The 14,346-nt window shown below is 45.8% G+C and overlaps 1 protein-coding gene across 2 annotated transcripts; it reads left to right on the top strand.

Annotated features, from left to right (window-relative positions):
- Window positions 1-348: 348 nt before the first annotated feature.
- On the top strand, window positions 349-9,486 carry LOC142373749 (multiple inositol polyphosphate phosphatase 1-like). 2 transcript variants are annotated; one of them, XM_075457123.1, is made up of 7 exons: window positions 349-868; window positions 1,890-2,081; window positions 3,234-3,422; window positions 4,289-4,386; window positions 7,645-7,775; window positions 7,854-7,987; window positions 9,153-9,486. In XM_075457123.1, exons 1-7 carry the CDS (start codon window positions 463-465, stop codon window positions 9,404-9,406), a joined length of 1,404 nt encoding a protein of 467 aa, XP_075313238.1. In that variant the 5' UTR covers window positions 349-462; the 3' UTR covers window positions 9,407-9,486. The 2 variants fall into 2 exon arrangements, with proteins under 2 accessions (XP_075313238.1, XP_075313237.1); XM_075457122.1 differs by having other exon boundaries at window positions 352-868; window positions 3,222-3,422.
- Window positions 9,487-14,346: the final 4,860 nt, after the last annotated feature.

Below are 14,346 nucleotides of genomic sequence, written 5' to 3' on the forward strand. Positions count from 1 at the left end.
TGCGGATGATTGGAGGAAAGATACGATTAGATTAACGGGGTGAGGGGAGCTGGCAGAGACGTACAGGACATTTAAAAATCATTTTAATAAAGTTATCAAGAGATAGCAATAATGTCTCCAGGGTGCCAACTTCCGTAAATGTTTAAAGAAGAAGAAGAAGTTTGGCTCGCAGCTCAGGGCTTTTATTTTGACATGAATCCATTAAACAATATGAAGTTAAACGTTTCTACAAACCACTTTTATTCTCACTGACTGCTTGCGTGATCAATATTTATCGATCCACTTATTTTGTTGTGATTTCTGCAAAAAAAAAAAAAAAAAAAAAAAGGATTTTAAAACTCCGGGAGCGGTTTTGTTCGGCCACCGAAAGAGGTCAGCGGTCACGTGATTAACCCGGAAGATCAACAAAGCCGCAAAGAGCGGCTGTTGTGAGGCTCGGTTCGGTGCGATCCTCCCGCAGACATGTTCCCGTTCCTCTGGCCCGCTCACGGGCTGCTGCTGGCGGCTCTCAGCCTGGCTCCCACCCGCCTCTCCTGCTCCTCTCTGGCGGTCCCGGACATCCCGCACATCGCCGCGTACTTCGGGACCAAGACCCGGTACGAGGAGGTGAACCCGCACCTGCTGCGGGACTTCTTATCCGTGAACATGTCCGTGCTCAGACCTCCGTCCACCGAGCGCTGCTCCCCGGTCCACCTGACCGCTGTCATCAGGCACGGCAGCCGATACCCGACCGTCAAAAACATCCGCAGGATCCAGAGGCTGAGCGAGCTGGTCCGGACAGAAAGCTCCGGGAGCTCCGGGGGCTCTGCCGCCTGGCTGCGGGACGTCCGGAGCCGCTGGGAGCCGTGGTACACCGAGGACATGGACGGTGAGAGTCCCGGCGAGGTCCCCGGTCACCTGCCGAGATTCAAATTCTCCTGAAAGCTGAATTGAATCTGTTTAGAAATGTCTAAAGATGTATTAATTTAATCTGGCGGAATGTTCTTTGAAATATTCATTTTAGCCTTTTTAATGCTGCTGAAAACATTTAAACATTCCAAATGGATTTTATTAAATCCGCTGAAACGTTTTATTATGTTTAAACTTCTCAAATATAAGTTAAAGGGATAGTTCGCCTCTTCTGACATGAGGCTGTATGACATCCCATATCAGCAACATCATTTCTGAACATCTTCTTACCCCCTGCTGCGTCCTGTGAGCAGAGTTCCAGCCTCGTTTTGGTGTTGATGAAGGTAGTCCGGCTAGTTGGCTGGGGTTTAAAAAATAAAGCGTTTTGCTTCTCAGAACAATATGTGTTCAGAAGAGTAATACATTTGCATCACAAAATCGTTCTCCAGGAAAAAGTCAGACCTCACATCGCTTGGCCCTATTTTCTCTCCCTTCGTATCACTGCCTGCTGCGTAGACCGAAGTGCAGACCGAGCAGCAAACACCGTAACAGGCGCGTCTGTTGACTTTTTCCTGGAGAACGATTTTGTGATGCAAATGTATTACTCAGTTGAACGCATGTTGTTTTGAGAAGCAAAACGCTTTATTTTTTAAACCCCAGCCAACTAGCAGGACTACCTTCATCAACACCAAAACGAGGCTGGAACTCTGCTCACAGGACGCAGCAGGGGGTAAGAAGATGTTCATAACTGATGTTACTGATATGGGATGTCACACAGCTTCATGTCAGAAGAGGCGAACTGTCCCTTTAACATCATTTCTGGAGAAACGTTCTCCTCAGAAGTTTTTCTGATAAACGAAGGGCCTGCTGCCTCAGGAAGCTCTTCTTCTCATCTCCGGTGCTTTTTCTGGCTCCATAAAAACGTGAGATAAAGTTTCCTGCTGAGTATTCCGGTGAAGATGCTGTGAGCTCACACCTGTCCTCCTCCTCCTCCTCCTCAGGTCGGCTGGTGATGAAGGGCAGGGATGACCTCCGTCAGCTGGCTCGCCGTCTGGCCGCCTTGTTCCCGTCTCTGCTGTCGGAGGAGAACGTGAGCGAGAGGAGGGTCAGCTTCCGGACCAGCTCCAAGCATCGCTGTGTGAGCAGCGTGGAGGCCTTCCAGGAGGGTCTGCAGCAGCACTGGGGTCACCACGGTGAGTGTGAAAGGCATCCTGGGAAATGTAGTGGATATGAGGTGTATTTGGGGCCATTAAAGGCTTGAAGGTGAGCAGTAGGGAATTAAAATCAATCGAACAGGGAGGCAGGCACATGGGTTCAGCAGTTTGTTCCAGAAGCTGCAGAACTTTGTCAGCAGCTGGAAGAAGAATCATTACGGGGTTCGTCTTCAGTCGGAAAAACAAGACTGAACGAGATGTTTGCCCTGAGCACCAAAACTGAAATATTACTGCCCCATTCCTGCAGCCTGATATGATCCCATAGAGATCAGAACCAACAGGACTGATGGATCCAGATGTTAGGGAACATTACGGCAAAGGGGCAGCATGTCGCCGGAGAACAGAAGGAGGCCGAAGACGGAGCCCTGAGCGACGCCGGGAGTCGGCTGAGCTGTTGAGAGATGAGGGTAATAAACTCAGCCTGGAGTCCAAATGATGCAGGAGGACGAAAGAAGTAAATCTGAGCATCCTGCACCCAGCAGGAGGTCAAAGGTCACCTCAACAAGAGAGTCTGTTCATAATGGAGTGCTCTGCAGCCAGACTGGAAGCTGTTAAAGAGACTGTAAACACCAGCTGTGCACAGGTGATGTTAAGTTCTGTTACACGCAGTCTGGAGATCGGTCTTAGAGATAAACGGTCCAGATGAGAGTTTCTTAGCAGCGGATGAACAACGGCACATTTAAAACTGTGGAAAAGATCAGATTCAAAGGATGACGGTGAGCAGCCAGTTGGGAGCAATACGATAGAATTACCACGAGGAATGGGTAGTAATCAATAATCGAGTTAATTAGGAACTTTTCAGGCAGTTCAGCATCATAATGTTGATGAGATGATCTGTTAATAACAGTTTTATTGACCTTAAACAGTATTTTAGGAATATGGGAAGCTGCTCCTTACCTGCTTTCTGTTGAATGAACGTGTGGTTGTCCATGGCAGCGTGTTACTTTGCTCTCAGCTGACGTTCATATTTACTACAGAGAGAGCTGTGGTCCAAGGGAAGCTGATTGTCTTTAGTGTTGGAATAAAACTGGACAGTTTGAGTGTTGAATGTAGAAGCATCTCTGGTCTAAGCGGAGGTTTAGTCTGATTTAAGGATTCTACATGAACCTCTGTCTGCAGAGGGCCCTCCAGAGTACAGCCATGTGGAGGACGACCAGCTGATGCGCTTCTTTGAGCATTGCCGTGGTTACGTGGAGGGCGTGGAAAACAATCGCACGGCGCTGCTGGAGGTGGAGAAGTTCAAACACGGGGAGGAGATGGAAGCAGTGAGGAGGAGGATGGCTGAGAGCCTCGGCCTTCCTCTTCAGCGCCTCACACCAGGTCAGAAGCACAAACGCTGCAAAATGTCCGCCAACGCTCCCCTGAATCTGAAACGCTCCCCTGAATCTGAAACCTTCCCCTGAATCTGAAACCTTCCCCTGAATCTGAAACCTTCCCCTGAATATGAAACGTTCCCCTGAATATGAAACGTTCCCCTGAATCTGAAACGTTCCCCTGAATCTGAAACGTTCCCCCTGAATAACAAACGTTCCCCTGAATATGAAACGTTCCCCTGAATCTGAAACGTTCCCCTGAATATGAAACGTTCCCCCTGAATCTGAAACGTTCCCCTGAATATTAAACGCTCCCCTGAATCTGAAACGTTCCCCTGAATCTGAAATGTTCCCCTGAATCTGAAACGTTCCCCTGAATATGAAACGTTCCCCTGAATCTGAAACGTTCCCCTGAATATGAAACGTTCCCCTGAATATGAAACGTTCCCCTGAATATGAAACGTTCCCCCGAATCTGAAACGTTCCCCTGAATCTGAAACGTTCCCCTGAATCTGAAACGTTCCCCTGAATCTGAAACGTTCCCCCCGAATATGAAACGTTCCCCCCGAATATTAAACGTTCCCCTGAATCTGAAACGTTCCCCCCGAATATGAAACGTTCCCCTGAATATTAAACGTTCCCCTGAATCTGAAACGTTCCCCTGAATCTGAAACGTTCCCCCTGAATATTAAACGTTCCCCTGAATCTGAAACGTTCCTCCGAATCTGAAACGTTCCGGTGAATATGAAACGTTCCCCTGAATCTGAAACGTTCCCCTGAATCTGAAACGTAATATCCGTGTCCTGTATGTCGTTGTTGAAGCTGAATAAGTCGGTCTGTTGCTGAACTTTTGTCCCTCTTTGGCTCCCTTAGAGTTGGTGGAAGCTGCCTTCTTTCTGTGTTCCTACGAGCTGTCCATCAAATCCATCCACTCCCCGTGGTGCTTCCTGTTTGACGAGAGCGATGCCAAGGTTAAAGGAGACTTATTCTGATCTTTTTTAACAATTCTGCACAGTTTTCTGAGGTCTTATTGAAATATGAGACAGGCTGGTTCATTTATTAGTTATATAAGAATTACATCAGTTTAAGGGTTAGTTTCTGTCCGTTGGCTGAGGACACGCCATCATACTGCTGTGCAGAGTTATGCTGCGTTTACCTGCGTTAGCTACGTTTACCTGCTTTAGCTGCGTTTACCTACATCTACGTTTACCTGCTTTAGCTGCGTTTACCTACGTTAGCTGCGTTTACCTGCGTTAGCTGCGTTAGCTGCTGCGTTTAGCTGTGTTTACCTGCGTTAGCTGCGTTTACCTGCTTTAGCTGCGTTTACCTGCATTAGCTGTGTTTACCTGCGTTAGCTGCGTTTACCTGCGTTAGCTGCTGCGTTTACCTGTGTTAGCTGCGTTAGCTGCTGCGTTTAGCTGTGTTTACCTGCTTTAGCTGCGTTTACCTGCGTTTTCTGCGTTACCTGCGTTAGCTGCGTTAGCTGCATTTACCTGCGTTAGCTACGTTTACCTGCGTTAGCTGCGTTTACCTGGGTTACCTGCGTTAGCTGCTGCGTTTACCTGCGTTAGCTGTGTTTACCAACGTTAGCTGCGTTTACCTGTGTTAGCTGCGTTTACCTACGTTAGCTGTGTTTACCTGCGTTAGCTGTGTTTACCTGCGTTAGCTGCGTTTACCTACATTAGCTATGTTTCCCTGCGTTTACCTGCGTTAGCTGCGTTTACCTACGTTAGCTGTGTTTACCTGTGTTAGCTGTGTTTACCTGCGTTAGCTGCGTTTACCTACGTTAGCTGTGTTTACTTGCGTTTACCTGCGTTAGCTGCGTTACCTGCGTTAGCTGCGTTACCTGCGTTAGCTACGTTTACCTGCGTTAGCCGTGTTTACCTGCGTTAGCCGTGTTTACCTGCGTTAGCTGTGTTTACCTGCGTTAGCTGCGTTTACCTACGTTAGCTGTGTTTACCTGTGTTAGCCGTGTTTACCTACGTTAGCTGTGTTTACCTGCGTTAGCTGTGTTTACCTGTGTTAGCCGTGTTTACCTACGTTAGCTGTGTTTACCTGCGTTAGCTGTGTTTACCTACGTTAACTGTGTTTACCTGCGTTAGCCGTGTTTACCTACGTTAGCTACGTTTACATGCGTTAGCCGTGTTTACCTACGTTAGCTGTGTTTACCTGCGTTTGCTGTGTTTACCTGCGTTAGCTGTGTTTACCTGTGTTAGCCGTGTTTACCTACGTTAGCTGTGTTTACCTGCGTTTACCTACGTTAGCTGTGTTTACCTGCGTTAGCCGTGTTTACCTACGTTAGCCGTGTTTACCTGCGTTAGCCGTGTTTACCTGCGTTAGCTGTGTTTACCTACGTTAGCTGTGTTTACCTACGTTAGCTGCTATCAACAGCTGGACACCTGCTGTTTGATTTAATGCAGAAACTCAGACATGAAAAAGCTATTCCTGCAGTCAGACCAACAACCCTCCAGCTCTACATACAGATACAGATAGTTCCTCTATTGATCCCAGAGAGAAACAGTTTAGCATGTATCTGTAAGCTAGCAGCAGATGCTAGTAAACAATGCTTTCTCATCAACAGTGATGTTCACAGCGTAACTCGTAGTAATGCATGTGTACCGTTAATTACTGCGTTTAAACATTTTGGATATATTAACCTCATGAAACACCTACATCTTTATCAGAAACATGCTGATAATGTAACGTTAGCACACCGAGAGTGAGGAGAGGACCGGTGTTGTGTTGGAAACCATCTTATCCACACAGCTGCAGGTTGATGAGTTACAGAACGGAATCGTTCAGCTAGAAAGCTTCAGCTAACAATTCAATTCCATTCAAAAATACTTTATTTATAGCGGTCCGTTTTGCATCCAAACTGAAGAAGCCTTTGACTGAAGAGACTCTGTTTTCTGATAACAGTCTCATGGAGAGGATGTTCAGGGTTGTCCATAATTCTCTTGATTTTATGCAAAATCCTTCTTTGCATTATTGTCTCCAGAGGTTCCACAGTCGTCCTCAGAACAGAACCAGCCTTCTTTATCAGGTTGTTGAGTCTTTTTAGGTCCCTGGTTCTGATGCTGCTGCCCCAACAGATGACGCAAGAGGAAATGACGCTCTCAACAACAGACTTGTAGAATATCTGCAACATCTTCTTGCAAACCTTGAAGGACCTTAGCTTCCTCAAGAAGTACAGTCTGCTCTGTCCTTTCTTGTAGATGGCTTCACTGTTGTGTCTCCAGTCCAGTCTGTTGTCCACATGAACACCAAGGTATTTATATTCCTCGACCACCTCCACTTCTTCTCCCATGATGGAAACAGGGTTTGATCTGACCCTGTTTCTCCTGAAAGTGATGTGGGAACAATAATGTTCACCTTTCAGAAAGGAACAGCAATAACTCCTCAGAAGCTGGTGTATGTCACCTTCATTAGCCAAGCTGTTAGCGTTAGCTGCTGCTAAAGGAGAAAATAAATCAATAAATAAAACATGAGGAGTTATTTCTCAGATGCTTCCATTTCCCTGCTCTGAAGTTCAGGCTCTGAGAGTTGGAACTGATCCCTCTTTGTGGCTCAGCTTCTTCAGGCCAGCGTTGAACTGGACCGAGTTGTTAAAACAGTGGGATGAAAAGTGGCTGCTGCACATCCACAGTCTTTAGCTAGCTCTGCTGGAACATTAGCCTCAGATGGAGTTTATCCACTGGGCTCTGATATCCTCTGAGGCTGCTGCTGGATGGAAGATGCATGCTCCTCAGTGCAGCTGACAGCAGAACATTTCCATCAGAAGCTGGCTTCATCCGGCCAGCAGGGTGGATGTGAGTGGGCGGGGCTTAGCAGAGGAGGCGGGGCCAACTTAAGGACGGACATACTTTAGAAATGAAAAGCAGAACAGCTCGTTATATGAGGAACTTTCAGCCAAAGGAGAGCTAAATAAATACCAGAGTTGTGTTGTCCTGATATACGCTCCCAGGAACAGGAAAGAGGGGTTTTACTGAATATGTCAGTACATTTCCAGCCTCTCGCCCAATGACAGCTGGGATAGGCTCCAGCGGTATTTCACATTATTTCCTGCTTTCTTTCGTTTGAGAAGCTGAAAATGAACCAAAGCAAAGGTATCAGATGTGCTCCTTTCAGACTCACCTGCAGAGACGTGGCTTTTTTCCACCGTTTCAAGTGAAACTCGTTGAATGAAATCGGAGCAGAAACGATGAGCCGGCTGCTTCTTCTGTCTGCAGGTGTTGGAGTACAAATCGGACCTGAAGCAGTTCTGGAAGCGCTCTCACGGTCATGTGATCAGCAGCCTGTCCAGCTGTCCCCTCTTCCATCACATCTTCAGGACGCTGGACAAAGCCGGGCGTCCTCGCAGGTCGGTGACGTCACGTGAGACTTCTGACCAATCAGCAGCAGGTACTGATTGATTGATCATTGATGGTGTTGCTCTCAGGTCCACTGAGGCGTCTCCTGAACCGGCCTCCGTCCTGGTGGGACATGCTGAGACGCTCCTTCCCCTCCTCTCCCTGCTGGGACTCTACAAGGACCAGACTCCGCCCACTGCCAGCAACTACCATTCACAGCACGGTATGAAGCCCCGCCCCCACCCAACAGTCAGGGATGAGCGTTTGACCACGAATGATAAATCGAGATCTAATTTTAAGTACAGTGCCTTGCTCAAGGGCACCTCGGCCGTGACTTCAATTATCCCTGAATTCAGAGATCTTCATATTCCAAATGTTCCAGTAAACTGAGAAATTAAATTAAACGCCGTATAAGAGATACGTTAGCTCACGCAGCTAACTGGAAGCGTTTGGCCGTTAGCTCACGTAGCTAACAGGAAGTGTTTGGCCGTTAGCTCATGCAGCTAACAGGAAGCGTTTGGACGTTAGCTCATGCAGCTAACAGGAAGCGTTTGGACGTTAGCTCACGCAGCTAACAGGAAGCGTTTGGCTGTTAGCTCACGCAGCTAACAGGAAGCATTTGGCCATCAGCTCACGCAGCTTACAGGAAGCGTTTGGACGTTAGCTCACGCAGCTAACAGGAAGCGTTTGGACGTTAGCTCACGCAGCTAACAGGAAGTGTTTGGCCGTTAGCTCACGCAGCTAACATGAAGCGTTTGGCCATTAGCTCAAGCGGCTACCAGGAAGTGTTCAGAGGGTGAGAATTTCCCAGTGACGGGTCGACCAGGAAGGGGAAAAGGTGATGTCATCAGTGATGTCACTACATGCAAATTAGGTGATTAAAGTCACTTCCTTACAACCATCTGGTTGTTAAAATGTTTCTTAAAGGGTTAATAAATATTTGCAGAAACAGAAAAACATTAATAAAATGAGGAACATTTCTGAAAATAACATTTTAATCTTAATTATAAAAAAATTAATTAATTAGATTCTGGAAAAAAAAAAATTTGGAAAATTATTATGAACCGTAAAATATTTAATTATGTTCATTTGAAAAATATTTCTGTACATATATTGATGAATTATAGAAAAAAAAGGTAAAAATGTTCATATTATAATAAAAAATGCTGGAAAACCATTTTTAAAACTTTTAGAAAACAATCCCAGTAAAAAACTGATTTATTAAATGTTTTTATTCATGTTTATTTAACACAAGTTTGTATTTATTTTCAGGCTAATTATTGTTTAAAAGATCTGAAGGTTTGGGGCTGGAAGGAAGCCGCCGCCGTTTCTGCCCTCGTCACAATGACCTCATAATGGTGATGTCACCACGCTCTCTCTCTCCACAGGTAGAAGTTTCCGGAGCGGTCGCATCGTGCCGTACGCCGCCAACCTGCTGTTCGTGCTGTACGACTGCCAGCGCGGCCCGCGGCTCCAGATGCTCCTCAACGAGGCGCCGCTGCGCTTCCCGGGTCTGCCCACGGAGGACACGCCGCTGTACCGGGACGTCCGGGCGGCGTACCGCCACCTGCTGGACGGCTGCGACTTCCAAAGAGAGTGTGAAGGGCGGGCCGGGGGCCGGGGGCCCAACACCGAGCTCTGACCCGCTGATACCAGAATGTTCTCTACGGCCTTAAAGGGACAGTTCGCCTCTTTTGACATGAAGCTGTGTAACATCCCATATCAGCAACATCATTTATGAACATCTTCTTACCCCCTGCTGCGTCCTGTGAGCAGAGTTCCAGCCTCGTTTTGGTGTTGATGAAGGTAGTCCGGCTAGTTGGCTGGGGTTTAAAAAATAAAGCGTCTTGCTTCTCAAAACAATATGCGTTCAAAAGAGTAATACATTTGCATAACAAAATCGTTCTCCAGGACAAAGTCAGACCTCACAATCGCTTGGCCCTATTTTCTCTCCCTTCGTATCACTACGGGCTGTGTGAACTGTGCAGACCGAGCAGCAAACACCGTAACAGGTGCAGCTATCGCTAGGTGGCTGTACGCATTGATATCAAGGAAGGCAAAAATAGCGCCAAGCGATTGTGAGGTCTGACTTTTTCCTGGAGAACGATTTTGTGATGCAAATGTATTACTCTGTTGAACGCATATTGTTTTGAGAAGCAAAACGCTTTATTTTTTAAACCCCAGCCAACTAGCAGGACTACCTTCATCAACACCAAAACAAGGCTGGAACTCTGCTCACAGGACGCAGCAGGGGGTAAGAAGATGTTCAGAAATGATGTTGCTGATATGGGATGTCATACAGCTTCATGTCAGAAGAGGCGAACTGTCCCTTTAACCCACCTGCTGACCTGGAGCCAGCTGTCGTCTGACCAAGCCCCGCCCCCACACAGCGAGCACCAATCACAGTCAGCCTCCTCTTCTGCCATAAATCAGACGGAACCTTCCGGATCAACATTCAGAGCCGTTTTCAGAACCATGTGGCGTCAGCTTTGACACCCGGGCTTGTTCCTTTCCTGCTTCCCTCATCGAGCTGAATGAGCGCCGCCGCCGCCGCATCCTGTCATTGATCAAACAGCAGGGCTCTGATCGGGCTCTGATCGGATTTGTGGATCTTTGCTGCAACCTTAATCTCAGAAATCATGAATCAAACCTTCAAACTGTTTAAAAAAGTCAATAAAACCTTGGGAAGATCCCTCAGAAACAAAATGGCGGAAAATATTAAAATATTATTAAACCTTTGAAAATGATTAAAAAAACAAACTTTGATTTTTACTTCCTGAATTTTTTACGATAAATTTCTACGGTGGAAACGTGTTTTTGTAGCTGCCCACGCCAGTCAAGTCATGTGGACCTGAGTGCGAACAGGGAGGTTCTTTTTGGCGAACTGACCCTTTAAACCCGCTCTGAGCGAAGCTTTAAGTTTAATTTATTGACTGATTTTCTGCTGATCCGGTTCTTTTCTGTCGCGGTGTTGTAAAAACTTTGGGTGAAATATTTCCTTATGTTTGTAGAACCGAGCTGGTGCCAAATGTAAAGAGAAAGCTTTAATAAAATGTGTTTGCTGTTTATTCTGAGAACTTTTCTGTGGATCGGATCTGTGGAAATGAGCTGCGTGTCCTGAATGGACCCCCCAGGGCCAGTCGGGTCGGGCCCCAGCCTGACCGGGCCCCAGCCGGGCTCCAGCCGCCTGCGGCCTTGAGTTGGATCCAGCCTAATAAATGGATGCTGAACCCTGTTTACTCTGACAGACAGAAGGTTCCATATACAGAGCAGCTGATTCAATCTTCTGCTTTTTATTAGTTTGGTTTCGAATGTATGCATGTATGTGCATTTATCTGAAATGATTAATAAGAATGTCAACAATTCTCGAACTCTGTTTGCTATGGTTGAAAAACTCACAAATCCTCCTAAACAGTCAAACCAACACCTCCTCTCCACTGAGAAATGCAACGAATTTTACCAACTTTTTTAGCCAAAAAATCAAAACGATTAGACAAAACATTCACGCAACACAGACAAACAAGAAAACTAATCTGTGTCTAAAACCTAGAAATAACTCTGACGTTATGTCACAATTTAATATTGTTGATTTAAAAATCCTAGAGGAAACCGTTTGACAGCTGAAATCAACCACTTGCACTCTGAACATATCTCAGAGATTAGAATCATGTTGCTTTTGTTTCCAGAAGAGTAGAAGAAGAGAACCTCATCAGTTACTGAGGTTAAAAGCTTGTCTCGGAAACATGAAGGCCTGGATAATCTATAATTTTCTACTTTTGAATACAGGCTAAATAGGGGATATTCTCTTTGGTGCTAAAAAAAAATTAGGCTGGATGTCATCTTGGCTTCCAGTTGTACTGTGAGGAAACTTGGAGTAAATTTGATCAGGACTTGTCTTCCAGTTCTCATAAAGTATCAAACAGGTCTCTGGAGTGGCTTTTCTTTCATTTTCCTTGCTGAGATCTGCCAGAACAACTAACAGACTAACAGAACAACCTTTGGCTGTAACTTCCTCTAGGCTAATTAAAGAAAAATGATTATCAAATTCACAGACAATCACTTTTACTAAAACCAATCCATCCCAGGAGTGCAATTAGTTCAACTCAGTAAAGCTGTTCAGTAATGGAATGGAAAATTCATTCTTATTTGCATTGTATTGCTTGTTACTGTGTATAACATAACACATCCTGTTTTTCTCTTTCCTCCAGAGAACATCCTGTGCTTGTTATATGATAAAGCTGCACTTTAAGGATAGAAATGAAGCCGGTGCTTGCAGCTGTGTAACGTTGACTGTAGCCGTGGAGGAAACGTAGACTAGATAAGAACAACTACACCAAAGGAGCGATGACGCGACAATGTGCATTATAACTGAATTGTTTTTGTCTCAGTGGTCAGAGCTCTGTACCTTGTACTGTGTTAATATATTATATTATTAAAAGCTTCTCATCTTCTCAGAAAACAGCTGACTCTGTGCGTTACTAAAGTTTGCACCACAGTAACTACACAGATAAATCATCCCTTTTATTTTCCATTTCCTCTCCCAGCCTCTGTTTATGAACATGCGCCAGTGAGTGGTCGGTGGGAGGTTGCCCTCTTAAACACGTGAAGCGTACAGTCAGTAGTTGTGTTTAGTTAGATACTGAGGGAGCTGTGTGGGTGATGCAACCATCGAAACAAGCTGGGTTCATGGTGATTGAAAAGGTTATCCTGTTGCTGAGGTTTATTTCAGTGTTGGTGGACAGACTTTTCTTTTGCCAGTGGCTTCAGCAACCAAGTTGGGATGTTGAATTACATGAAGCTTGACAACAATTACACTGTAGGCTGTGTATTTGTATTCTGTATTCTGTAATTAATGAGCTATTGTTTCAGCTCATTAATTACAGAATACATTCAGTACTTGTCATAATTCTTAATCACAGTATTAATAATAGTTTACAAGAACTTACACACTGGTCCAGACTCAGCAGACAAGTTGTAGATAACTTTTCATGAAAAAATACATTTTAAGATTGTGTGAACTATTTCATGATATTTCCAATAACTGTGACCACTGGCCTGGCGTAACTGAGATCCAGTCTGTTGCTGTGGAGGGAGTGTTTCTCATCTGATACTTAACAGATGATCGAAAGAGCGTCAAGGACAGTGTTGCACACACACACAGGGATGCACACAGTCAGACATAAACACATTCCTAGTGGGGAGGCCCACCAGATACAGATAAACTATATTCTGGCTGTGTGCCTGTTGACGGGGAGTTCAGGGTTACCAAATATGGGAAGGTTTTACCCGACTTAACGGGAGGAGCACCCACAGCGAGGGAGGGATTGCACGGACTGGGGCTCTGAAGATCTCTCCAGAATTTGATACATCAATCTGTTATTCTGATACGGACCCGGCTGGATATAAAATATTCCTGTGTTCGACTAAGTCTGAGTCAGCGGAGTTCTCCCTGCGCCATCTGCACATCGGCTGTTTGAAGGCGACCATCCCTCACACACCACGAACGTCACGAACGAGAGGTTTCTGCTCTGCGATTCGGCTTTCGCCTCACCTTCCAGTGGGGGCTGTGGTCTCTGAGGCCGGGTAATAAACGCGGTGAGTTTTTCCCCCCTGCTCATGAGAACAGAGGCCGTGTGAGGCTGTGCTGGAGGGTTTGGTGGGTTCTGTTTTGCATGCTAAAATGTCCTGTTCGGACGGTTCCCTGCCATATGAGTCGGGGGCTCTGTCTAAATTTGTGTTGGATTAAAGGAGAAGTTCATTTTATTTTAAACCTGGACCTTATCTCTGGGATAATATGCGTTCATCTAATCACCGATAACAGTTTGGTGAAAGTCGGGTGGCTTTTAGGAAGCTTTCTACGCGTCTAGTGGGATGACGTCATCGACCCGCGCCGCTGCAGCTCATCTTATTTACTCCGTGTGTAACAGTCGGCTAACTTCACACGGAGTTTGCCTCTGCTAGTTTTGTGTAACGGCAGGATATTTATCAGATTTTGACAACGTGGACTACAACTTTGAGTACGATGGACGTCCTTACCGGAGTGAATGAGCTGTGCTGCAGCGGCGAGTGGCGATGACGTCATCCCACTAGACGCATGTGTAGAAAGCTTCTTATAATCGATGGCTGTGTTCGAAACCGCATACTACATACTCATCGATCAGACAGTATCCAGAGCGTTTACCCACAATGCATTTCGCTCCTGCCCGAGCCGAAATCATCCGGCCTGAAGCTGATTTCTCTTAAGCTCTAAACTCTGTAAACTTTAGCAACATTTGAAACATTTTCAGGTGAGAAAGTAGTCGTTTAGATCCCCAACGTGTTGAAAACCTGACAAAATACCGGCTGTTTACAATTTTGTTCCCACGAATTCGGCGCTACTAAAGCTAGCCGCAGTGAGCAACGCACTTCAGGTTATTTTCACAAAATAAAATACCCGTTGCCTTTTATCAAAGGGAAAGCCATTACCATACAATTGGTGCTTTTGTTTTGAAAACAGGAAGTGAACCTACCCTCGTTGTAGCTAGCTTGAAACTGCCGTTTTGACAGGAAATGACGATCGGCGACGTCACGTTACGTTGCATC

The sequence above is a fragment of the Odontesthes bonariensis genome, chromosome 23 (genome assembly GCF_027942865.1).
Source record: "Odontesthes bonariensis isolate fOdoBon6 chromosome 23, fOdoBon6.hap1, whole genome shotgun sequence".
In the NCBI taxonomy this organism is placed as follows: Eukaryota; Metazoa; Chordata; class Actinopteri; order Atheriniformes; family Atherinopsidae; genus Odontesthes; species Odontesthes bonariensis.